This window comes from Phalacrocorax aristotelis, chromosome 4 (assembly GCF_949628215.1).
Source record: "Phalacrocorax aristotelis chromosome 4, bGulAri2.1, whole genome shotgun sequence".
NCBI lineage: Eukaryota > Metazoa > Chordata > Aves > Suliformes > Phalacrocoracidae > Phalacrocorax > Phalacrocorax aristotelis.
Genome location: NC_134279.1, coordinates 19,989,412 through 20,013,826, shown reverse-complemented (window position 1 = coordinate 20,013,826; position 24,415 = coordinate 19,989,412). Strand labels below are relative to the sequence as shown.

General features: G+C 38.6%; 1 protein-coding gene across 4 annotated transcripts in view; it reads left to right on the top strand.

The window, feature by feature from the left end:
- The first annotated feature begins 565 nt into the window (after positions 1-565).
- Positions 566-24,415, top strand: part of IL15 (interleukin 15) — a 36,936-nt gene continuing 13,086 nt past the window's right edge. Inside the window, exons 1-2 of one of the 4 annotated variants that reach the window (XM_075090509.1) lie at positions 566-1,238; positions 9,375-9,477. In XM_075090509.1, the coding sequence (XP_074946610.1) occupies positions 9,415-9,477 (63 nt within the window). In that variant the 5' untranslated portion in view covers positions 566-1,238; positions 9,375-9,414. Of the gene's footprint in view, positions 1,239-1,469; positions 1,716-9,347; positions 9,478-24,415 lie in introns of those variants that run through there. The other 3 variants (XM_075090510.1, XM_075090507.1, XM_075090508.1) reach the window with 3 other exon arrangements.

Genomic DNA, 24,415 nt, shown 5'->3' with positions numbered 1-24,415 from the left:
AAGAGCCTAGTCCCATCGTCCTGACACCCACCTTTGAAATATTTATAGGTATTGATGAAATCCTCCCTCAGCCTTCTCTTCTCCAGGCTAAATAAACCCTGGTCTCTCAGCCTTTCCTCATAAAGGAGATGCTCCAGCGCCCTGATCATCTTTGTAGCTCTCCGCTGGACTTGCTCAAGCAGTTCCCTGTCCTTCTTAAACTGGGGAGCCCAGAACTGGACACAGGAGTCCAAATGTGGCCTCACTAGGGCAGAGCAGAGGGGGAGGATAACCTCCCTCGACCTGCTGGCCACACTCCTTTTAATGCATCCCAGGATACCGTTGGCCTTCTTGGCCACAAGGGCACAGGGCTGGCTCAGGGTCAGCTTGTTGTCCACCAGCACTCCCAGGTCCTTCTCAACAGAGCCGCTTTCCAGTAGTTCAGCCCCCAGCTGAACTATCCCAGCACAGGAAACTAACTGGTATTGTTCACCAGGTTTTATAAATAGTGTTCCTGAAAAAATGTTATTTTTCAGGAAATAACTGAGAAACGGGAAGAAAATGCCTAGCTCTAGAAATTCACCTCTTTTTCAGCAAGGAGACAGAGCCATTTCTAAAACCTTCTCATTTAGCTGCAGAGTATTTTTACCACCTCACAGAGTGTGACATGCAGAAGATAACAACCAGCACTCAGAATAATGCAGAAGAGATCAAAAAGAAGATTGCACAGTGAGGAAGTACCATTTTCACTGTTGCCTCTGGAGTGTATCACCCTTGCATAGGCAAGCGATGGTTCCTGGAAACCTGAGAGTACTTCCCGGTTGCTCCTGAGCCTCATTTCAGGACATTAAAGTTCAGCTCAAGGTAGAAAAGTTTTTCATCATGCGGCATTTAAGCAGGACTTTAGGATTACAGCTGCCATGCCCTGTGATTATCAAAGGCACTAAATCCTAGGCACCAATCTTAACAGCTAAAATCAGCAACTTTTGAGTTCAGTGCAATTTGCAGAGTATTTTAAGGATCTTCTTCTGATGTCACCTGGGCCTACAACACCTCTCTGTGCTGTTGTCCCACAGCAAGCCAGATGCTGTACCTTTTGGAGAAACTCTTTTCTCTCCTTCCAGTCCCTTCCTTTCTTGGTGTTGCCCTGAGAGGCAACTTCTCTTTTCCCTCCTGTGGTGGCTGCCCCAGTAAAATACTCTTCAGGCTGCAGAGAAGAGGAGGAGTTACAGCATAAAGCTACAGTGTTTGCTTCCAAGGTAAGGAACTCTTTGAGCTCTGGTTGGGAGGAATCACTTAAGTTGCAAAGGGGAAAGGGACTGTGCAGAGACAAGGGCACAAACTGTGCACTTTCCTCTTTTTATTGAAGTATAAGAGGTAGTATGCATAAATGTCGCTGCTTGGGACAGCAAGCAGCTGCCTTTCATGTTTGTCAGCTACTTGCCTGCCTTCTGAATCACAGGCATATGTCTTTCCCCGTGTTTTCAGGGGGGGAGGGGAGGGTTTCCAAGTTTGAAAATTGCTCAGAAATGGCGGTGGGAAATCCCTACTATCTGCTATTCATGTCGGGAGTAATTCCTATATTGTATTAGGTACAAACATAGTCCTACATTATTATATAACAACTGAAAGTAAAACAGAACGGAGGAGGGGGTGGAGCATTTGCTGCTGTCACTAGTGCAAACTTTATCCTAACTTCTTCTGTGCCAACTTGCTCCACAGCTTTTCCGAGACTTGTAAGTATTTTACACTTTTAAGATCCTCTTGCTTTTCTTTCTTTCTTTCTTGTACTAAAAAGATGAGGGAACCCATACTGCTTAGCTTCCAATTATTAAATGTTTTTTAAAATTGTCTCATAAGATTTGGTATAAATATAAAAGACAGAGTTTAAGAATTGTATTTAACCTTGTACCTGGCACCTGTTTCTCTGGTTCTGCTGTGTGAGAGACATCAGCAAGTATGGAGAATTGGTGCTAGCTAGTGAAAATGTGTCTTTGCTTTCTAACAAATTCACACAGCAAAAATTAGGAGAAAACAAAGGTACTACTGTGAGCCTAGTTAACATAGCAAGGACAGAGATAAAAAACTGAGAGAAAAGTTATTTACCATCTTAGTATATACACTTGAAAGAGCATTAAATGCAGGCAGGGAACTGAAAATCTGCATTCAAGTGGAATCCTACTGCAACCAGTGATACAGAGATATCATAGCTGACAGCAGTATAATAGGGAGGTATTAGCTGAGAGTAAACCTGAGTAAGCAAATGCATTTATAAGTCTGCTGTTAAAAGTACCTTTTTTTACCTAATGAAACCAAAAGGTAGGAGGAAAAAGATGTGTGGGGCAGAAACTTGTGAAGGATTGTGTTGTTAAAAACAGCAAAACTACCTCCTAAAAGCCAGTAATAGGAAATTCACCTTGTTGTGCACAACAAATACCTTGTGATTCTGTCTGTATGCAGCAGGTACAGCAGGTATTTTTGTGTTCCTTACTTTTAAAAGAGTTGAATATTACAGAACAAATTCCTGATTATAATTGTCACAATATGTTTTTCTATACTTCCCAAATAGTCAACAGCACAGCACTTCCTTTGCCCGTTATGAATGTGTTTATTTCTATTTACAGTTACCAATTTATTTGACATGTACTAGATAAATGGAAAGGTATCGCTTGGTTATTTTATATTGGAAGCAGATAATTATAGAGGAAATTTGGATAAACAAATTATCTTTATAGGTCAATAGAGGTATCCAATTCATTCTTTGGGAGCCTACTGGACTGTTCTGAACTCTAAGAACATGTAGTATGGCTTTATAGCCTGTCACAATCACTTTAGCTCTGCGAACTCAAACAATAACAGCCAGCTTTGCCAGCTCTTTAGAGTGTAACATCATACCCTGATGTCTTGAATAATGTTCAAATTCTCTGGGAAAAAGAATATTATGGTCAGATCCATTCTGAGGCTTCCTAGATCTTCACTGAAAATAGAGAGGGATCACAGGGGACAGAGGTACAGGCTGGTGTGGAGTCACTGGATAGTATGGATAAAATAATGCTAGATTTTTTCTGAAGAGTGAAAAGTTACTTCTCACTTCGGCTTGCAGTCTCTTCTAGGCCATGGGCAGTAATGTTTGACATGAACCTTTCAATGTCAGCTGCAGGGTTCTCTCAGCCAAATGTTTACCTCTTCTGTGCTCAGGGAGTTCAGCCTACTGCAGCCAGCACAGCAGGGAGAAGGACAGTCTGGAATAGCCCCTCTGTGAGATATGTTTTTTCATCAGAATAACATGTTTTGTGGTGTTAAGTAGATCACTGTTTTGCAGGCCAGCACAGTGTTATTGCTCGCAGGGCTCAGTAAAGCACAACAGCCTAACCTCAGCTGTTGGAAAAAACTTGTTAGTCTGCACAGAAATACATATTTTATTCTTCTTGTTTTTTACATGACACAGTCTTGTTGCTATATCCTCTATTTCATCACTGCACCATCAGCAGGAGAAAAAACCTGGGAGAGCTAAGTAATCTTGCATTCATGTTTTTCTTGAGGTCTTTCTGTGCACTTAAAAACTCATGATGGAAGATAGTGACTTTAAAGGCTGTTTTAACTACAGGACTGTAATGCACTGCTAATTTTTATTATTATAATACATTTCCAATTCTTTACAACAAATCATAGTGTGTTAGGCAAAGCAAGAACATCTCAAACATATCCATTTGCTGTGCACATGTGTTAAAATGTTCCTAATTTTCAAAAGTATTTAAAAAGTAATTGCTCAGAAATGGAGGAGAGAAATCCCTACTATCAGTTATTTATTACTGGCTACTTATTACTCAGAAAAATATGTATGAAGCAACATCTTGTTGGTTTTTTTTATAAGTAGTTCACAAATTTAAAGACATTCTTCTCACTCAACCCAGATTTCTGATTCCTGTTTTATAGGTTTTGATAGGACAGGAGTTCACTCCAGGAATATATGCTGACATATTAACAAACAAGCTGATATATTTGTCTCTGCAAAGACCAAACTCTAGTAGGAAGCACTATTAATAGGTCCTTATGGGAATATATGCTCAAAACTCCTTTTTGAGCAGGAGTTCAAAGCGATAGGACTATGTTGGAGGTCGCAGGTACCCAGACACACAGATCGTTCTTTCACAGACAAAACAACTTCCCATTCCATATGATTAATCGCAGATCAACTTACCTTCTCACTGCCTCTGTGCCAAACACTGAACCTTACCACTGGTACCTGCCTCAGAGGTTCCTGCATACTGAAGGCTCCTCTGCTCTTGCTGGGCCAGTGCTGTTCCCAAAACAGGTGCTATGATCCCATGCTCAGAATGAACCTGAAGGAATTTTTATATAAAGGATTTTGTATCATCATGACAAGAAAAAGAATTCAGACACCTCAGCAGCTACTAAAAGCTTGCCGTCTTTCATTCAGAAATTAATGTACTAGTGTAAAATAAGAAGAAGGGTTCTTTTTTAGCTAAGAAATCAGTGAAGAGCAGCAGAAATATTTGGAAGCCAGCAGGAGATGTACTATATAATTAAACTGTTGTCCTTGCTGATAGGTTATTATCAGCAGGTAACAAGATACATGCATCATTACAAACCATCTCACAGTATTTCATGCTGTAACAGATGAGGTATGTCTTTAGTGGCAGCATAGGGTGATCACTCAGACATTGTTGCCAGTATAGCTGCTATAAATTACAACTTAACAGTTTAATAGTTTATCAATTAAATCTAGTGCCAATGCTTAAAAATTCTTTACTAAGAAATGGCTGATTTTTTCACCCGCTCCGGAACTGGTTTTAAAAGCCTGCTTTATAAAAATACCTGTAGACTAGAAGGGTTGACCCCATGAGAGTTAAAAAAAAAATCTTATACCAAAGCTGCTAAACCAGCCCACCCCTGACTAGAATTTATCAAATGTTTTAGGGTGTCTTTTTGTAAATGAAAATACAAGTGAAGCAAATTTACTGGTTGTAATTTATTTTTGAGTAGAGGGATCATCGTATTCTAAACTGCTAGTCAAAAATGGCTCCCACTGCACCTTTCCCTGGCTTCAGACTGCCGTGAATGTCAAGTGCTTAGTAATTTTGTCCCCTAGAGTTTAAGCTATAAATAAGGACAGTGTGGAGAAGTTATTGCCTCTGCTGGAGAAAGGACTTGAGCTGGTTGGTGATGGCCAGTCACCGTCTGCCACAGATCCTGTTTGTGCAGATAAAAAATATGACAATAGAGTTGTTGAGCTAATGGTCTTGTGAACAACTCGTGCAGGAGAAGACCCATTTTATGTAAAGGAATAACAATATTGACAAGGTTTCACTCCATGTATCTTAGATATAGTATTAACTCTTAATATGTTGTTAACTATTACTTACATGATACTAATTCTGTAAACAACATGATGGAAAATTAGACATGAACTCTGTGGCCTGTTTTGATGATACATTGGCTAATTAAGAATTATGGCACTTGTACCAGTGGTGCCTACATGTATCTCCAGCAAGTGACAAAGTGTCACTCTGCCTTCCTGCAAGAGGAAGTAGGAACCTTACCTACCTTTCCAGGACTGAGGAGTGGTATTGCAGGAACATGGAAATCTATGTGCCTGACATCTGAAAGCTGCAGCTGGTTACTGCCACCAACCTGCTTCTAAGAGTAAAAGGAATCAACATAAGCACACTTGTTCAAAAATAACTAATTTTATCTGTTTGTATAAGCCATACTGGCTCTCTCCTTAGTCATGTGGCCTCACTTTGAATGTCATATTAGGCTGTGTCAAAGTATTTTAAAATAACAGACATCTGCATATCTGTTAAAACTGAGTGCGTGTAGTGTGCTTTTGAGAACACGGGAATGGGAGTCACAGTAACTCATGCAGGCTTATCTGCTGTAGTCTCTGGCATGAAAACAAAAAGTATGGTTTGTTTTGCTGCTAGTGTACTTTGGTAATGGTATATTGCTAGGCAGTTTTTATTTATGCTGCTTCTTGGCAGGATAAATAGATCAAACAGTGTTTCACATTCCTGAGGCTAGATTAGTTCTGATAATAGAGTTAACATGATTAGTTGTACTCAAGTAGTACACGTGCAGCAGAGATCACTGTTGGGCAGCAGAGGGGTTGGGGTGGAGGGTGGCACCGGGAGCCCACCTGGGATTGCACTGGTCTCTGTTCTCAGCCTGAGGATTCCAAGTGTAAACCTGCCCTACGATGACCAACATGGGATGCTGGTGACAGCAAAAGTCATCAGACTGGGGTTTACATGGTGCCTCACTACTTTCTTTCACTTATTTGATATTAAATATTTTTTATTTAACAAAAAAAAAGGTCTACGGCCTTAGTTACACTTTATCTTATAGTAATTAGTTACACGGGCACAAGAAATGTGATTTTACGCTGGCTAGAATACATATCTATATTTCATATATATACATATATGTATGTATGTATGTATACATATATACATTATACATATATATATATATTAAAAAAACAGGAAAAGCTGGAAAAGCAGATACTTTGTATTTCATGTATACTTCTTTTGTATGGCTCCATGCTGATTTGCTGCACATTCCTTGCACCGTGTTGTAAATCCAGAATAATTAATTTTATCATTTTTTGCCCTCCCTTTATGGTATTTATCAGTATAGTATCCAATTGCTTCTGGGAGATGAACTAGTTCATTTTTCTTAAAAGTTATGAAGGATAAGAAAATGGGAATTTTACTTTACAAATGGAAAAAGATTGGAAGAACCTAATGATTTTGGGTCCAGTATGTGATATCTGAAGAATGGTTGTGGGTGGGGTTTTTTTTGAGAGAGATTGTTTAGCATTCTCTAGGATTGTCTGTGTTCACACATAGCCCCCAGTGTGTTCTTTTGCAGCTGTGAGAACTCAATGATTGTTTGAGCTAAGCTCTGTAGAGGGCACTCATTTCTTCAAACTGTAGCATCTACACTGGAGAAACCGGCATCTGAGCTAGCTGACTATAACGACTAGAAATACATGCTTGGGGAGCATGAAGCATCTCATCCTTAGAGCATACAGACAAAGCAACCTAAAGTCAAGATTTCTTGTAGGAGAGAACTCAGAAAATGATTGTTGCTTGTGAAAAATATGGGTTAAGGACCTTGCTCAAATCACTGGAAGATGGTGAGATGAAGGCAGGCGCAGGACTCCCTTCCTCAGGGCTCCATTCAGCTGCCTTTGTCATTGAACCCATGCATTTCTTTCTCTGATCTTCTGCTTCCTTTTCTGCATATCTTCCTTTTTCAAATAAGGACATTTACACATTTTTTTTTCAGGAGCTTGGTCCCTTTGGTGAACAGAATCCATTTTGTTCATAAATCCTGTGAGAGAAAAAGGAAATAATTACATCATACTGTGATTAAAGATTTAATACTTTTTTAGAATTATGGATTCACAGGAAGGCAGTGAGCACGGGATTGAGTTTCAAGTTCTTGAGAAGAATATGCTTTAGTGTTCATAAATCCTCCACTGCTGCTACACTCAACCTTTCCTCCTTCCTTTCACCTCCACTCTCTCTTAACTCTTTGCTGTGCTCTCCATTCAGTCATACTACTCAATGTCCACTGCTTTGCACCAGCATCATCACTGATTTCTGTTCCTCAGCCTTCACCACATTGTTCCTGTAGGAAGCCTTTTTTTTTTTTTTTAATACAAAGAGTTCTGCTTGCCTCTGAAGCTCTGAGACGGAGTATGTTCATTTTGAAGAGACTGCTGGAGACCAACGACACAATGCCAACAAATCTCTTCTGCAATTATGTAAACTAAGACACTCCTGATTTGGCCAAGTTTATGCAGGTTTTCTAGGCTGCCAGACTTGAAGACATTACTAAAAAATGCAGGTTTAATCAAATGGTTATAACCATTTTCTTTACATGCATATTTCCTTTAATTTATTTCTGGAAATTACTGAACTACTCTTAATGGGACTTAGAAGAAAATCACTAGCCCGATTAAGTAATTCAGTGTAGGAAATTCCAGCTCTAACAATTTCAGCTTGACCAAACTACAAGCAACTGAAACTAAGTCTCATTGTTCAAGACCCAGCTGCAGAAGGCCCTAATAAAACTGTTGGCAATAGCCCCTTTACATATATGGAAATAGGACTGTGTTCCCAGCCCGTCCATATCTTTGAAATCATCAATGTTTAATTTAATTTTCTAAGAAAGCAATGATTATGCAATCACACATTGTGTGTGTTTGTATATTTCTGCCTCCCTCCTCCATCACATTTTTTAATTCAAGGCCTAATTTCATTGAATAGTTTACATTGGAAGAGGCATCTACAGGTCACCTCTTCCAGCCTCCCACCTAAAGCAGAGCTAACTTTAACATTAGAGCAGGTCACCGCAGGCTTTGTTGATTTTTATAATACCTCTGAGGTTGGAGCTTCCACAACTTCTGTAGGCAGCCTCCTTCGCAAACTTATTTTCTTGCAGATTGCGTTGGGGCTCCTTTTCTAAAAAATACTAATATTAATGTCCACATAAACTGTTCTGTCAACATGGCTTCATCATTTTCTGTTGTATCTCTTCAAGATCTTTCTATGAATACAAAACCCATTTGAAGAAAAATTTGCTTGTTTCTCCAACCCCAACACTTGCAAGATTTGAAAGTGAATCTAGGGCAAAAAAAGTTTCTAAAAGAGAAGGGAAACATTCCGATTACGTTTTATTGTGTCATCTGTAAAAAGGTAATAGAAAGGGGAATGAGCTGGTTAGACAGTTGCCATGATCCTTACTATGAAAACACTGCTTAAATGGAGATGGTGTAGTGGATTGCTGCTGAGCCAACCTTGGTTCCATATGGTTTGCCTCATTTTTTTCTCCTCTAATTTATTTTATAAACCAGGGGAGAACAAAAAGTAAAATCACATAGCTGGACTGTACTGTGTCTATGTAAAAGGCAACTATTAAAAGTAATTGCCATGCTGTGTTGTAGTAATTTGTGGAACTCTTCCAGCCCTTTTTGAAAAACAGAATCATACTGATGTTAATTACTTTAATTCTAGCCACCCGGACTACAACCTCTCTTCTGATTGTTATCAGAAGTCACAAAAAATTATTCTTTGATGACAATATACATTTTCCATGGGACACTCCCCCCTACATTGCAATATTCAAAAATGGGTCTTTATTATCTAGACAAAAATAAGCCTTTTAAAAAGTCTGTGTCTTGTTTTTTCCATTAATTTAGAAGACTTAAAGGGGACTTGCAAAAGTAACTTGCGAAATTTCAGCAACTTCCTGCTTTGAATGCTCTGAATAGATGGGCTGAGAACCACTCAGAACTGTATTGCAACATTATACATACTTATCTTTTTCATGTCTAGGTCACACAATGTACTTTCTTGATCCAGATTCTGTGCTTCTGTTCTGAGTAATGTCCCAGCAGGCAGGATGCTGAGGATGGCGCAGCCAACACGTAACGCCGCTGGAGCAATGAGCAGGCTGGAGAGTCAGGTAAGTGTCACTTAAAAAACATTACATTTTAGGAAATTTCAGCAAACCTTTAAATGTTATTTTACAGCCCAACAAGAAAGCTAGGTAATACAACAGATTTAAGGCTTGGAAACATTTCCAGTATTTTAGCTGAGATCAGTAGCACCCTATAATTTTGTGCTTTGTTTTTTCCACTCTTTGTTGTTCACTTATACCAGCATTACATAGTAAATAGGTCTGCATTTTTTCACATTTGTGTTTTTCACAGTTTTTTCCTGGCATAGCAAATTCTAGCAGACTTCCCCTCTTGCCTGGACTTAATGCCTGTGCCTAGCTGACCTTTCACAACATGCGAGGCCATACCCCTGACCCTCAAGGGTGTTTAATGCAGGAGAAAAACCCTTACAAGTGTCCAGTCTCTGGAGCACTCTTCAGAGCTCCCTAATAGGCTTTCTGGATGATTCTGTATTAGTTGCATTTCCATTATGCACTGTGGCCAGGTGACCTCATTATAACCCAAAAGCCGTTAGCATATGGTACCCCCCAGGCTTGCACGCAGCTCTGCACTGGCAAGCGAGTCCTCTTCCTCCAGGTAGGCTCCTTTCCTGAGCAGTGGGGCCTATTGCTGAGGGACCTAGCAGCCTGAGTTGGGATTCTCCTGCTTTCAAACACTTGATTGTCCCATGGCATCAAGCAGAGCAGAGAGCTGTCTGCATGGTACCTTGCCATGGAGAAAAACCAGTGCTCCAGCTGTGGGCCCTCGCCCATGCAAGGGCTGCAGCAGGACTCCAAGGCAGAAACCCTGCATATAGCCGTGTCACCATGGTGCCTGCCCAATGCTTCCACAGACCCAATCCACCTGGCCTTCCCTGGCAAGGTGCTGTGCTGTGGATGGACAGGTCCCTGTGCAAAGCCTGACTAAATATGCAGGTAGCAGGGGAAAAGCCAAACAGGAATTGTCTGAATGGCCTTCTTGCTAGTTAATGCAGTGAAGTTGTTGCTTAGGACAGGGAGGATTTTTTTTTTTTGCAATGAATTTTGATCAAAGATTCTTTAGCTTCCTCAGTTCTAAATATGCAATTGCTCATACTTGAAACTATAGCTCATCTTTTCAATTGGCTTACCAGCTGCTGTTCTGCAGAAGTCATAGAAACAATTAATCAGCTCAAAACTGAGTTAATTATTACCCAATAGCTTCATACAACATGATGCAAAGTGCTACAGTCATTACATCAGAATCTTTGCTTTTATTAAAAGCAGGAAAAATATAGCCCTCCTGATTATGGAGAAAAATTTGGAACTCAAACCCCACCAATGTAGCCTATGGAAAGTTGGGAGGATTAGAGCAGACGGTGGCAGTTTATGGGGCAGGTGAAGAATATAGCATCGCTAAGTCACACACTCAAATCTCTCTCAGGTATTGAGAGAGTCACTTGTTATAAGATTTGTTTCTTGTGTTTGTCTCATTCCTTAGCATTCTTCTCTCTGTATTCTGTTGGGAGACTGGGGTAAAAGATAAAAGATTACTCTTAGGAGATGATAGTATCTCCACTTGTTGGCTGGCTTCAGGTGTCTGCTAGTTCTGTGATCTAGTCTACTGCATGGACCTACTTGTCACAGGCCTTTCAAAATTACACCTTATTATAGTGCTCCCACTTTTACACCTCCTTCTTTCTGGTCTATACTTCTACCATCTCCTGCATCATATTCCATCTCTCCACACCAGAGTGTAACTCCCTGAGCCTTTGTCCCTTCATTTTCAGCCTCCTGCCCATGTTCTTTAATAAAAAAGCAGGTCCTGGCACTTCTCAGATGGTGCTGAAGACATATGATAATGACAGAGCAGGTCACAAGCCACTGTCTTGAGCAGGTACAAGTTACTGCATGCTAGTTCTTGCACAATGATTGCCTGCAGCACATGTGAGTCAAGGTTATTTGCTCTTCTAGGCCTGTAAAAGAATCAAATGCAACACGAGCAAGTAAGTTCCTATTTATGTTGGGCATTTCAAATACAGATACAGCCAGTGTTTTGAGTATAGTATTTCTGCTACTGCTCTTAAAGAACATAAAAAGCCATTACTCATGTAGCAAGGTGCAGACACAGGATTGTGTGACTATCTCAGTACGCATGCTTATTTTGCCCTTTGGTCATAGTAATGTTGCCTCTGTTATAACTTACCTATGATAACTTACCTATCCTTTATCCTTCATGATAACTTAACAGAAGTCTTATGTCTTCTGGAAGTGATTCTGTTTGCTTCCAAAGCCAGTGAACATTTCTAAATACAGATGCACCACTACCCCTTTTAAAGGTATGTGCAAGTTTATTCATCTGGCATTTATGCTGTCACTTTATCATCACTTAAATTAATACTTCTATGCTATTCCTCATATTTATACACGGTGAATGATGTAGTTGTGAAGGTACAAAAAGACAACATCCGTCCCAATAGGGCTTAGTATCTAAAACCAGATGTAACATATAGCCATTAACATCTCTGTTGTGCCTGTTAAAAGAGAAAAAAAAGGTGCAGCTACGTTGAAAATAGTAAATCATGGTGGAATCATCTACTGTAAGATAAAAAGCTGAGTGGATTCCATCCACTGAGAATATATTATTGTGCACTCTGTAACAGTTTTCTAAAGTTTTTTTCCTTTAAATCTTTAGTGATCAATAACAATTTGAACTGGATGATGCTTTTGTATCTGAACTATCTTCTCATTTATTTTCAACAGAGATTATTTATATAAAATGCTGTCTTAGAAACTACTGCACAAAAGCTAACTAAGAATATTCTGATAATGTTAGAAGTTTCAGAACAATTTCTAGAGATCAGCTCAAAGAGGTAGTTACAACATTACCAGAAATTTAGGAACCAAGATTCCCAGTCTGTTTTCCAGAAATCAGATCAGCCTTCCATTACCAAAATGACTTTGGGTAATTGAACCTCTGTTTGTCGGCCACTTTGCTATGAGTTACCTCAATACGCTAGAAGAAAAGATGCCATAAACAAAAAGTTAGAATAGAGCAGCTGGTCCTTGGGAACTTGACGGGGAAGCAGTCAAAGAAGATACTAATCTACAGGCTCACAAAAAGTTAATAATCCTTAACATACATAAGGGTGCTTCTGCATGCCCTGGGTGAGCTCCTGTCCAGTGCTAGCCTGTGGGCTGTGTGATGCCCTTTAAGTGGTGTTGCAGAAGATTAAGGAGGTTGCTGAATAAGAGTTTTATTCCTGACATTAATCTCTAATATAAACAGTTATATTAACATAAAAATGAGAACAAAGTAAATAAAGGGGGAGATGTACCTTTCACCCAGTGTCTTGCTCCACTGATTCCAACAGCCATGAGTACAAGCAAAATTTTTCATTCTCTTAAAAGTTTCTACAACAGTTTACCATATGATTTGAAACTATAAGCTTATATTAAATTACATGTTAGCTGACTCATTATTCCGAATGTAAGGTCCTCCAGCAAGTTCAAAGGATGTGATTAGAGGATTCCCTCCCTCACATCAGGGGACCTGAGGAAAATTTTGTATTTTTTAATTTTCTATGTCTTTCAGAAAAAAAGAAGTGGTTTAGTCATTTCACTAAAATGTATTGCCAGGTACATTTGCAGAGTTACACATGCATTTACTTTATCTTCATATTTTCTTCGCATTCTAATTGTACAAAAATCTACTTTTAAAAAGATCATGGAAATGCCACAGGTACATATAATTCATTCACTCATTCATGAAAATTAGATAAAATAGACCCAATCTTGGTTGTTAATTTCCTTTCTTTTCTCTGAAAGGTGTTATAATGCCTGTTCCTTACCCAGCTGATTCAATGAAACTCTGTGCCACTTCAAAGTGTTAGGCCTATTTACTTACTGAAGGAATAAAACTCAGTGCAGACAACCCTCGACTTCTGGTGTCCAGGATATGCAGTTCTGTGAAGGACAACACAACACCATTGGGAGTGCAGCCTTTTCAGTTTCCACTGTTCTCTCCTTCTCTCCTGTCTCCCTTTCCGTCATCAATACATTAAGCACTGGTTTGTTTGTTTGTTTTTTTAAGACAATCACCTTTAGGTCTATAACTGGGACACAGTTTCCATGCTTTCATTAGCTAATTCATATTTACATTTGTATGAAGTTTCATATGCAAGATTTTGTTACACCTTTGTAATCATCAGCCAGTTGTAAACTAGATTTATTCTACTGTACTGTAAGCCTACCAAGGTTACTGGGCAAATGAAAGCCTCCAAAAAAGCTCCAGGCACATTCACTCCCCTTATTCCCTCTCAAAGTTATTTTTAAGACAGACACCAACCATATAACTCTTGAGTATAAGAGTTAAAATTTATCAAAGTCCTAAAGAGAAAGAAAAGAGGGGTGTGCATGGAATTTAGGGATAACTTCAGTGGGCATTTCTAGGAATTACTGCATAACAAGTTTTTAATTATATCATCTTGGGAAGTGAGATAGGCTGTGACAGGGTACATATGCTCATTATGTGAGAAACTCCCAAGAAAAGCAAAAGCAATCCAGGGGAGTGTTACTCTATTCCCTTCCTGAAAAAGTTGCCTGTCGGAGACGCACCTCTAAGTTGCAGCTTTCCTTTAATATTAGGGTAATGCTGCAGACTTGCCTTGTTCTGTCCTTGCTCTAACATCTCCAGCCCTTCAGCTAACTCAACAGCCTAAGCCTGAATCAGGCCTTTTTTCCAAAGCTGAATGAAGATGTGTTCTCCCTCCAAGCTTTCCAGATGGTGGTAGGAACAAAGGGGAAGACTACAGACCAGAGATTCCAAAGCTGATGAAAAATACAACTTTTGTCATTGTTGCCAAGGAGAAATTGATGTAATATTAATATATCCTCTTCTCTAGTTCCTGAGTGAAGGTAACAAAGTCTCTTCCATAAAGAGGACCATTTTCCTTTTCAGAACAACAGACAAGTTTCTATAAAAAGATTAATATTCCTTTTCTGACATGCTTTGCTCACCATCCATGCCTGTAGAGTAAGATCAATTCAATTATCGTATCCTGAAGAGTGATCAGACACCAGAAAGAAGAGAGAAGCCTCTATGAAAAAGGGCAGAGGCGTAGAAAATTGTCAGAAGACAGTACTGAGAAACACAGGAACATCCAGAAACAGCTGCTGGAGTAACTGCAGAAATTGTTGGTCCTGCTGGAGAATATTCCAATTAAAACACCTGTCCAGAAAAGCCCTACAGCCTAAAATTAATGACACGCTGAGAGCAACTGTGTGCTTCTCCCCTACTCAGGCTGCAAGATGATGGATCACTGACAACTCCACCTCTTTTTCTACTACTTGCCTTTCTGCACGTATGTCACGGATAGCAGACAGAAATACTATGTTTATCATAGCATAGACTAAGTCAAACCTGTGGCCTCAGTACTTGCAGGCATGCCCACTACCTCTGCATTGTTACATTCAGTAAAGCTTGAAATATTTATTCTTACAGGTTGAACTTCATGGTGTAAGGTTTGCACTATTGGTGGTTTTTTTTTTCTGGTAAAAAAGTTTTATATTTGACAAAGGCTTAATGCAGCATCATCATAATGCATTTTTTTTTTTTAAAGAAACAGCTGCATAAACCCCTTCAATTTCTAGCTTCCTTGCAGACTACTTTGATGCTGTGCTCAGCTGGCAGGAGCTTAACTGATGCAATCTACTCTTCTACAGCCTTGGTGTTTAATCTGTCCTCATCAAAGTAGTGAGCTAGGGATTAGTGATCTATGCCCTGAAATGGAACTACGCCTTTGGTATAGAGGATTTTTATGATAATAAGCTTGGTTTCCATGCCATGTAGTCATTTTGCTATCATATCACTATCCAGCACACCCTTCTTGTGAATCACCGTTCTTTCCCAACATTCACTGGTAGTTTCCTGAGCCAAGAAATAATGTTCTCCTGAATGAAGTTGCTTCAGGAAAGGTTTATGCACAGCTTTTTTGCTGGAGGAAAGAGGAGAATGTCATAATGGCAACTTACTTTCAAATGAAAGCAGGTTCACGTGGAAGTGTATTCACACTTCTTTTTTTGAAGAAAACAAAGCTCCCTCCCTAAATACAATCTAGAAGTTTCACTTCAGGTGATTAAGAAAATCCTTTTGGACGAAACATGGGATTTTGTTGGATTGCCTACAATCACACAACCCCAGTGGTTTCTAACAGATCTCCTGCGGGGGGGGTGGGAAGGTGGAGGGCGAAGGAAAAGCCCTCATAGTGCCATTTGTATGTACTGATTTAAATAAAAACAGCTATGGAAATAACTGTTATTTCAAATTAATTCTGTTAGTTATAAAAAAATAAATACAGATGCATATTAAAAAGACATTCCCCATACAGATATTAACAGTCAGTTTTCTTGTCTATGCTATCAGGCAATTTCCAACTAAACTCATAAAGCCTAGGCTGCAATGAAAGTAATTGTTTCTACTGCAACATAACACAATTCACCAGAGCACTTATGTCTCATGATACTTTTTGCAAAAGTAGAACTGGTAAAATTCTACTTTTGGTGGAATTAGAATCTTGGCTAAATTCTTATGTGGGTAGGTGTTTTCCCTCTCTTGAATCCCAAGTATGTGTTTCTTCATGCCTCCTCATCACACTCTCAAGTAAACTTTTCAGCAAAGAGAGACAACCTTGATTTGTATGCTTTGTACTCTTCTGTGTCCTTAATTGCTCTGAAATTTTGTTTATTTAACCAGTTGGTTTCGTTCCCCAGAAATAGCTAGCTACATGAAAATACTGAGATGAGTCCTGTGACTTCCAATTTCCTACAGAAGCTAGCTGGATAACTACATGATTTTACCTTAAAAAAAGTTTTTATTAACATGTCCAGACAAACACAATATTATTTAATGGACTCCAGCTTTGAGCCTGCAGTCATGCACATTTTGTTTCATACAGAAGACATGTTTTTCACCTGATTATGCTGTTCCACATAGTTAATTGCCCCACTGGCCTGCTCTCTTGCTTCTATTCAGAATGCTGAAAGGTTGTGCCATAATTTGGCCAGTCTTAGACTTTCCCAGCATATTTTAGTGGATTTAGTCCTTCCAAGACATAACATTGTGTGCTACTAAATAGGGCTGATTTTTAGAATTCTCTGTAATAAATAATATGAATTTCATTTTGCATCATGATACTAATGCAAAGGAGATATGACAAAATAATACCTCAAAATTAATATCCTAAACCATATTAATCATCCACAATACTTCTCATTTCATCATCTGTTGTTTTGCCGATAAATTTGTCAACCTAATTTGAGAGGTATGCTATTGCATTTTAGACTTAAGTCATTTCTTCCTGTCTTTATTTGCTTTATGGGCAGAATGTGCCTTTCACTTTACTTAATTACTATCATTACTTAATTAATTAGAAGTAATTTATGTTTCCCCATCTCAGCTACCATTGTTTTTTTACACATGAAGATCTGGAATGTAAGATATTTTCCATTGTAGATATCCCGTGACTCTTTTTCTCAGCTTTCAATATTATGTCCCCTCCTTAGAACAGACAACAGATGATCCCACCACATAGGATAGCCTGTTTGTTGGCCTCAAATCCTATATCTCATATCAGCAAATACTACATTATCTTCTTCGTACTTAGTGAGCCCCAACAGATGGTTTTTTCCTCTCTCTGCTCTTCAAATCCTGCTCACACTGCCACCTGGGAGCATATCAAGTGAAGTAACCAAGAGGGTCTGGAAAGTACAGGAGATGTCTGCAGCAACGGCAAACAAAGAAAGAAGCAGGAGAAAAGAGTACATTCTCTGGGTTGTCTAAGTTTGATTTGGCCATTTTATCTACCACTCTTTTAACAAAAAAAAATCCTCAAAGTGCCAAATAAATTAGGACTAAATTTTTGTTTAGTCAGCAGAAAACAATTGATTCAAACAGTAGCAAGGTCAGGCATAATCCAATTCAGCAGTATCTTTTACTTACCCATTCTGCCCAGCAGCTCCCCTTTCAGAGGTTCTTATGAATATGCTGGCAACAGTTAGATGTCCTTGAAAGTTTTTCATCTTCTTTTTCATACCCCTTTCATTTTAAGAAGCAAGAGTCCATATGCTACAAGAGATGAAGCTGTGATGTGCAGTTGTCATATGTGTTATGAAACAACCCTAAGAATGTTGAAGGATCTTCTCTAGAAGCATTAGATACTAGGTAAAGCTCTCTAAAAAAAAGAAAAAAAAAAAAGAGATCAGCAGTTGGTTTTGTCTTGGAACTAGGAATTGGACTCCCAGAGCCTCTTCTAGTCTGTGATATTAGTACTATGATGCTGCATAATAAACCATTGCAGTGTCTCAAGACCATTGAATCCTGGCCGAGGTGTCATTGAGATTTTAACTGCAAAGTGTTTGGTTCAGTAGCCAGTCTCTCAAGAACAATTCCCGTGTGAGCCCAGAGGAGAAACTAATGTAATTTCTAAGGAGCAGTGTGCTTGTTCACCTGAAAATCCACACTGGCATTCAGAAGAATTCAGTTCACTTTCTGAAATCTCCACAAATTCTATGCATGACCAGGGGCCATTAAAGCAATATTATTGTATCTCACTTCTCCAGCAATAAAAATGACATAACAAGTCCTCCCTTTTTGTATTTTGTCTGACTTGTTGAGGTGTTTTGTAATCTCTTTTGGAGAACATTAGCCTTAATTACAGGTTTACATTGCTCAGAGTATAGCATACTAGGTTCCATCTTAGTGGACATTTTTAGTTGCTACCATCAGACAAAGAGTAGTATAGCATTAACCTGAAGTATGAGTGCTCAAAAAAAATTCAGTCTTTTGAAAATGCAGGTGATATCTCCAATTTTTTTTTTCTAAAAAATTACTTCAAACAGAGGCAAATACAATCAGTTTGTTTCAGAGCAACTATTATCTTTTTCTTATAGTAATCATGCTGATATTCAAGTAACTAAGTAGCATATAAAATTATTGAAACTAATTCCTATTATTCACGCCACTTTAAAAAGACAAAAACAAGACACACGGAGTTGGCTCTGTATTAGTGAAATTTTGGTAGTGAAATTTTAACCACAACTTGTAAATGACATAATAAGTATCCTTTCACTGAGTTTATCCTCTGACCGAATGTTAATCAGTATCCTCTGCAACTGTAAAAGGAATATGAATGCACTATGTATTGAGAAGTTCACACCATTAGGAGCTCATTACGACTAAAGTAAACAAATACAGCTTTGGGAAAACTGCTGAAGCTTTCTTTCCCCCCCCACCCCCACTGATTTTGATGTCCTGTGCTTGGCCTTGCTCACTTCTGCTTAGCTCCTGCAGACCCATGGAGGACAATTAAAAGCAGGTAGGAAATTTAGAAAAATGTACATCTGCCACTTCACATCAGAAATGGTTAGGAGGAATGGGCAAATTTTTTCTTTTTTTTCCAAAAATCTTTGAAACAACTCATATACTATTGAGATTTTGGTACACAGTATGCTGTTATCAGGCAAAAATATGACTGTTGAAGAAAATTTATACCAGACCCAAGACATTGCTAGAAACCATCTAAATAGATCTCACAGGTCTACAAAAACTGCAAGGCTTTAGATTATCAATGGGATCCATTAAGTTATTCTACTTTCATTGGTGCATGAACCAAAACGCATGGCTCTATTTCTGCTAAATTACATAGTTAAAAAGCTATTGCATTTACCCTTTCTAAAACTAGAATTCGAATATACAAGAGTTAACAGTATCATATGGAAAGTGTCTATTTCAGAGTAAGAGACACATATCTTTATGAAGACTCTGTGTAGTTTTTCTCTGAGATTAAATAAAAGAATTTAGTGTGTCAGTCTAGCATTCATTTTCTGTAAAAGTTGAAACAAAAGCTTATGACAGAACACACCTGTATTTAAGTATGGTAAAACTTGAAGAAAATACAGTGAAGATATTAAACTTGGCCTGATTTGGGGAGACATTGTCATAGACACCTTTATCTCATGAATACTCTTACCCTTTTATAAAGGCTGGAATTTTTCTATGTGAAGTTTTTCAGGATGTGATGCAGCATTTGGGGGTCTAGTAGTCCTGAATGACAAGAGTGACATGACAAATCTCTGCCCTTACAATCCTGATTGAATCAGGATTTAATCTTAATTTAACCACCATGAGGTGGATTGGCTTATTCGTTTAGCCAGAAACACAGTGTATGCAATATATGTTGGAGGAAGAGTCATGTGCAAGCTGGAGCTGACAAAGACCAGAGGGAAAAAGGGGAGAATTGAGGACTGTTCTCAATCACGAATTCTCTATAGAAAGATGCCTCAGAGCCAAACGGTGGAACAAGGCACCTTGGATCAGGAGAGGCATTTGTTATTTTTGAAGGAAAACATATATCAAGTGCAGTATTTACATGATTCTTGTCTCAGTTTCAAGTGGAGGACTCTTGAAACATCTATGTTGTCTCTATAAGTTATTAGGAAGTAAATCAGTTAATATACCAGCTTGATGGTGAAGGGGACCTTCTAGAAGTTTTGTTCAGCACCATAACTTCAGAAAATAGCACCAGGAGCTAGAAGGTGATCTCCATAGGCTGAACCTACTCCATGTGCTGGTGTGACTGTAATTTCTACCACATCTATTCTGTAACTGAATGGACACCTACCTTGATTAGTCAAAAATGTTTTGGGTATATAAAAGTGTTGGGCTATCGCTACAGACACTGCTTTTATATGCATTCCTTGGCTGATGCTATCATCTCTCCCTGTAGGAGCCAGTAGTTTAAAATCAATCTCATTGCTTTAATTCCCTTACCAGGTAGAAGCAAGGAGCTGGGAGCTAGAGATAGTGTAGGGAAACCTTAGTGAAGGGCTCTGAATTCCCCATGGGCACAAACCCTGTTGACAATTCTGTTATGGGTACCTGCTGTTAGCATTTGCATTCTCTCTAGCTGATCAGAACACAAAGTGTAGCTCTCCTTTCTAGTATTCAAATTTATCTCGAGCTTTGAGAAGACAATCTTCAGCAGTTGGATACCTATAATCCAGGCAGCTTTACTGGCTTTCTTACTCTCTCTCTTCTGTTATTCCATTCTCAAAAATATATGGCTTGAGCATTGTACTCAGAAATCTTGGTTAAGGATTATCTAACAGTACCTGAATGTATCATAAATGAGCTAGACATTTAAGTAGTATAAATGCTTCACTCTTACTGAAACCAACAGAATAAACTGATATTTATCATCCCTTCACCTGACCACAAGTTTGGGTCTATGCGATGCAAATTTGCTACGTGCCCTGAAGAGTTCTATACGTGCCTGTCTTGGTGCCAGAAGTAATCTTGAAAGTAAGGTACATTGTCCCAGGTATTTAGAATTAGTAATTGATAGCCCTTCCATGCATTTTTTAATTCATACTTCGCAACTGAGAGAGAAGAAAGTTTGTTTTCTCTTTTGCAACTAGGCTGCTCAGTTTTGAAATAGCTATTTCAAATTATGAAAATGTTCTTACGGTGCCTGGTAAACTGAGACAAAAATAAACAGATCGAAACCACAAAGAAATTAAATACTCATTTTTGGGAAAAGGGTAAATACCAGTATTTTCCCCATTGTTATGTCTGAAAATAATATGTACTCAAGGGACTGACATTGTGATTTTTGGCTGACCAAAAAAATGGAAGATATGTTCCCTTAGGTTAAACACACTTGTAAAAACAGTACTTGTCAACAAATTACGTTATGAAGAGGCTTCATTAATGTAACATTTTGCATTTTAAAATTACTTACCATCATGTTTTAAGTTTAGAACTTAACATTGTTTACAGTCAGGGACATGTACCTAATTTTTAATGTGTAAGGACTATAACCCTTTCTCATCTGCCTATTAGAACTTACTCATAAGGTACGTGCTACCTGGAGAGCAGCAGGGGCTAATGAAGAGTCATTATGTGTGCCATACTTCTTACAACAGGATTTTCTGCAGGCCTTTGAGTGTACAGAAGCTTTGTAAGAAGCTTTAAAATAAAACAGGTTTTTAACAAGATGACTGCTGAAGGGCTACTCTGATGCAAAACTGTTATAGGCTGCCTATGCTGGTCTAAGACAAAGATCAGTAATGTCAGTCAGGCTCTGAAAGCAAAAGGTAGAAAACTCAGTGGGAAAGGAGTAGACAGAGAAACTTGCAGGCTCAATAGCCACATGTAAAACAAATAATAGTATTAAATCTAGCCTAATCAGTTTGCAAGAAAGTCTTTCTGAGATGGCATACAGCAGGGGTACTGTAGAGTGGCAGGAATGGATAATTTGCTTTGGAAAAAATCAGAGGTGTAAAATTTTGAAAAAATTAAGAAGAAAGTTTTGCTTTCTGGGACTGAAATTGTGCTGGACCTGTTCTTGCAGGAGTGTTGAAAACTTCTGTGTGTGTGTTCTCAGGAGGAGGAGTCTAGTTTAGTAGTTCAGAAGTTCAACTTCTGCAGAAGAGAGTTGGAGCAAAAATCAGTGACCTCAGCTAGAAATTTAGAAGTTCCTGATTTTAGGGAAGGAAAAACATGTAGACGTGACACTTCAGGGCATGGTTTAGGAGACATGGTAGTGTTGGGTTGACGGTTGGACTTGATGATCCTAGAGGTCTTTTCCAACCTTAATGATTCTATGAAAGTGTAAAATTCTTCAGCATACACATTGCAGCCATACTCTCTGCTATGCTGATTATCCAGTTTGCATGTCTTATGCAGAGGGCACTAGGAACATTGGTGAAAGAGCCCATTGTACTATCTCGATCCTTAGAAAAAGTGTTTGCATTGATGACAGCTCTGGTTTTGGTTTGGGAGTTGCTGTAATCTTTGAAAGTAGCAAGAGTGTGATGGTGTGTTCATTCTGACCTGAGATAGGTGTAACACAACCTCACTTTGTTCTGAATTTGTCCCCATGTGGAAATAGGCACACAATGCTATCAGATAAGTTTTTAAAGAAAAAAACAAAGAGGAATGCTTACGTGGACAGAGTCAGCTGGTTCCTTGGCCTCTTGAGGTCACACTGAAATGCCCCGAGATTTATTATTAATAGCATGAGTCATAGAGAATGCAATTGTGAGACTTCAGTATAAAGTTGTCTTAGGTCTTCAAACATTTTGTTAGGGAAGTTTCAGATTCTAGGTGGCTGTTTGGGTCTTATCTGTCATAATTCATGTGAATTTTCCTTACTGCTTTCATTTCAGTTACATTCTGCCACGTACCTCTGTGTGCTGTATGCATGACGCCTATTTTGGCTTTAAGACCAGAAGGTGCCAGGCTGTATGTGAATGGCTGTATTTTTAGTGACTTCTAAATTTTATTCTAGCTCTACTAACCATGTGGACCTTGCGTGGCGTTTGGGTGAATATCTGCCAAAACCAAATTTTGTTAGCTGTTCTTACAAAGGCAGGAAAGGAAATTAGTTTGCAATGTTGTGCTTCCATTCAGGACAAAGAGACACCTTCCTTTAGTGGCAAGAAAGCAGCAAGCACTCCTGGCGGGAGAGCAAAGAAAAGCCTATTAAGATAGCAGGGTTATGTTGCCTTCAGCAAACCGAGTATTGTTCAGGCAAACAGTATGACACAGCTACTAATATCTTTGGTATTTTTTTTTAAGAAAGACTATGTTTGTAAGGCAGATCAAACACTGTATCAGCCCTTGCTTAGAACGACATAGAACTAATTTCTAGCCTTACCATTCAAAAGCGATGAAAAATCTTGCTTGCAAAAAAGACTATGGGGAAATATTTTCTTTAGCTTATCTTCCTCCTACGCCTTCCCACAAGGTGGATGTGGCACATTTACTAGACCAGTTCCCTACAGTTGAATCAGGCATTTATTTCAGTGGGAGCTGCTGAAAGCAGACTGTTTTGAAAGCGAGACTAAGGTGGGGTTTTTTTGATTGAGTGATGCTGATCTGAAGATGTGTACTTTCCTATTTGTAAGAAGTATTAATTTTTCTGGCAGGCTGCATTATCTCCCAAAATGTTTCTTTTACTTAGCTGACTAATCATAATTCTGTAAAAAATATATATATAGACACATATTTATTAATTTAAGAGAATTAACTGACTTTTTTCAATATGGTTATGGGTTAAACTTATAATGTGTATTTCATCTCTTACAGTTTATCTTGCCTCTTGTATAAGCATATCAGAAACATTTACTGTCACTTAATTACTGTCAACAAAGTGAGTTGCTTTTGGCTTAACATCTTGTACGTTAAATCAATGAAGTAAGCAATCCCAGAGTGCAGACCTGTAATGTTATCCAAGAGTTCAATAATATTGTTCCATACAGCTTTATAATGTAAAGGCACCTAGGGATTTATTTGTGCTTTGTGGTATTGCCAATTATTTTATATACAAATGCTTTTATCCCTGTGAAGTACTTTTTCCAATCTTTTAAAAAACATTTTGTCTAAATGAATGTACTTGCTAGTGGACTCATCTTACCCTGTCTGAAAGAAAATTTTAAGTTTTCTGGATGAGTGCTGTGCTGCATTGTTGACAACTATGACCACCATTTATGCTTTTTTAAGAGCTATGATACAAAAACCAGCTTAATATAATTTAGTATTACTTCAGTTCTCATTAGTTTGCACACACGCACAACCTCTTCCACTTCTCTATCCGTTCTGGGTTTGGCTGCCAAGAAACGAAGGAAAACCATCACCCGTACAAATTGAAGAAACCTCAAATAACGATAACTACTGTATTGCACTCACCACTTGCATACGTAGAGAAAAAGTGGTCAGTGTGCAATCTTGTAATTTGTTACATTCCACAAAAATACATTTAAAATTTACATGACGGGGGAGGCTTCTGTAGCACACAGCAGAGCTTTTCCAATAATAAATTTTCCTATATCCTTTAGGCAAGAAACGATGGATGATTGGTCAGTTGCTGTGAGTCTTACTGCATTGTTATTTATAAGTGATTTAGAGTAATATAAAGCAGAAAAA